The sequence below is a fragment of the Olea europaea genome, unplaced genomic scaffold (genome assembly GCF_002742605.1).
Source record: "Olea europaea var. sylvestris unplaced genomic scaffold, O_europaea_v1 scaffold14361, whole genome shotgun sequence".
NCBI lineage: Eukaryota > Viridiplantae > Streptophyta > Magnoliopsida > Lamiales > Oleaceae > Olea > Olea europaea.
The window spans coordinates 1-2778 of NW_019231900.1; the positions used below are offsets into that span (position 1 = coordinate 1).

The 2778-nt window shown below is 35.0% G+C and overlaps 1 protein-coding gene across 1 annotated transcript; it reads right to left on the reverse strand.

Annotated features, from left to right (window-relative positions):
• Nucleotides 1-1501: 1501 nt before the first annotated feature.
• Nucleotides 1502-2738, reverse strand: LOC111376023. Its single transcript, XM_022998950.1, has 3 exons — nucleotides 2524-2738; nucleotides 2341-2449; nucleotides 1502-1637 (listed from the first exon to the last, which is right to left on the reverse strand). Exons 1-3 carry the CDS (start codon nucleotides 2653-2655, stop codon nucleotides 1558-1560), a joined length of 321 nt encoding a protein of 106 aa, XP_022854718.1. The 5' UTR covers nucleotides 2656-2738; the 3' UTR covers nucleotides 1502-1557.
• Nucleotides 2739-2778: the final 40 nt, after the last annotated feature.

Sequence of the window (2778 nt, forward strand, 5' to 3'; positions counted from 1 at the left end):
CTTAGAGACATGTTTAGACTTGGAAATTACTCCTTTAGGTCTTGGTGGTCTAATAGGACAATTCTCAATTATATGACCTATTTTATGGCAATATCGACACTCAATAGTTGGACAATCAGAGAGTAAGTGGCCATTTTGATGACAATGTTTACAAAACTTTGTCTCCGATTTGCGGTAGGAGGGTCTAGAATGAGTGGTAGCAAGAGCAATTTCAGACTGGAGAGACTTTTCCAGGCCAAGACGTGTTTCCTCAAAGATAATCTCTTGGATGGCAGAATTCAGCGTGGGCAGAGGATTACGATGCAACAAAGATGCCCTAACAACTTCATACTCAGGGCGAAGAGCCATAAGAACTTGGATGAGATGAAGGTGATCCTCATTGATTTTGGCTTGAGATAGTTCGTTCCAAATAGGTTGTACTTGAGTCAAGAAATCATTCACAGACTGCCTAGCATCTTGTTTCAAATTATGCAGAATTTTCCACAATTGATAATAGTGAGCAAGGCCAGTGGTTTTATACCTGTTAGCTAGGAAATCCCATATCTTTTTTGCAGTATCATAAGTTGCAAATTGAATATGAATTGAAGGGACAAAAGTATTCCGGAATCAGGTAATAATTTGATGATTCTTGTTATCCCAATCTTCAAGACGACCTTCATATTTTTCAACTGTCTCATCTTTCCCACGAGTGGGTTTGATGAGATCACCAGAGACAATGCACCAAAGTTTGCGCCCAATAAGAAAACTTTTCTTTCCTTGAACCCATAAATTGTAGTTGGAACCAATTAGAGTGGTGGTAATAGGTTTGGAGATATCAGTAACAATTGAAGGAGAAATTTCTGTTTTCTGCATCGTAGATCCAGAAGACTGGAGTGAAGGGAAAATTACAGAGAGATCAATGATCTTTCAGAGGTTGAAGACTGGAGTAAAAGGAAAATTACAGAGAAGACAGGCCAAAAGATATTTCAGACGCACCTATGCTCTGAAACCATGTTAGAAAACAATAAAGAAGTATGAAAACTAGAGAATTATACTTCTGAGTTGTGTTTATCAAGGTGTACGCCCTATTTATACAAGAGAACCTATGCTATAAATTGAGAAAGATACAATAATTCCTATAATTAAGCAATCTGTAATCCTCATAATTAAGCAATCCCATTAATTATGCTACAATCACACAACTTATGCTAACAATACTAATACCTTTTTGGTAAGAAAGATGTATAAGACATTAAAGCAAGAGATAAATGACATTTTATCTTGATACATGTGAGATCACATTTTACGCTGTCTAATACTTTTCTGGTCATTGTGTTAGCATGATAATAAGTAAAGTTCTATCTAAGAGTAATATATTAGTATTACATTACAATGAATGGTACCCAAAAGAACAAACTGATTCATGTATGAATGTTTAGAATAAATATGTTTATCAATTTAATTATGGAAAGAATTAACAAATGAATGATAACATTCTTTCATATATAGCATGTAGTCCAAAACAATGAAAAAATAATTAAAGTCTGTTAGAACTTTATTGAATGAAAGAGGTTGTGTTCAGTTCACATTCAAAAGGGAATTAGTTACCTGAAGACGTATCTTCTGAACTTGGTAAACCAAATATTGCTGAAATATGCCTGTATATGTCATGAAATCAAACAAGAAAACAGCCAATGAATATCACAGGATAACAATATACAATTCATTTGTGACAGTTATTCTCAATATATAACAATTATAGTATGATAATCAAGGACTCTGTGCCTAAGGTAACATATAAATCCTATGAGCCATTACAAGGACGTTCTTGGGATACAGTGCCCAAGCTCCCAAATGAAACCTTTGACGCATATCTAGCACATCAAATTGTGTCCAAATCATCAATAGAATGATGCATATTGGAGACACACATATAGCAAAATTTGGATGAGGAGAATGCTAGCTGGAGGACATTACGTATGTCTTGATGTTGGAGATTTCAATACTATGGATTCTTTGTGATTTGCCACCTATTTAATGTTTTCTCTTTTGCTTGATATCTTTATGATGCACTTCAGAATCCGTTCAATATTTATTGACAAAAATTATCATATATTTGCTTTCTTTTGTCCCGATAAATTTAATATTTATCCGTCCAATTTCAAAATCTAAATGCTTTATCTGCTTTTTATAATCACGTAATGAAAGATATGGTCAATTTTTTTTTTTTTTCAAGAAAGAATCATAAGTAAAATTTTCTGGTGAAGTTCAAATGTAGTTCAACTCAAATGTGAAGGCAAAGATCTGAGAAAAAAACAAAGAATATAAATATGGAAAAGAGATGCAAGCTTGATAAATGACCTGTGACAACCAAAAGAATGACATCACAACTGCAGAGCAGCAGGGCAATTAATCCTTGAATGGGATGGAGTATCCATGTAGCTCCTACAGCTAGAATCGCATAACCAGCCTAGAAACAAATAAAATCAGCTTTGCAATGAAATACTCTTTGCCATATCATGCCAGGAAACTATAAATACTTGCCAATAAAAAACAGTAGAAGAAGCTCCCAATGATCCTCGTTGGCTTCCGGTAACCAAATAAAGGAGCCTCTTGCATTATATCAAGGAACCTATCATATCGCAGGAAGAGATCACCAGAAAAAAGTAAAAACATTGGTTAATGTTGATTTGACTGACAACCATAATATGGGCCTTTGTAAAAGCTGCTGAACCAAGAAGTAAAACTCTGGGAATAGGATGTGGTCTAACAATCTGCAGCCCCCCCCCCCCCCCCCCC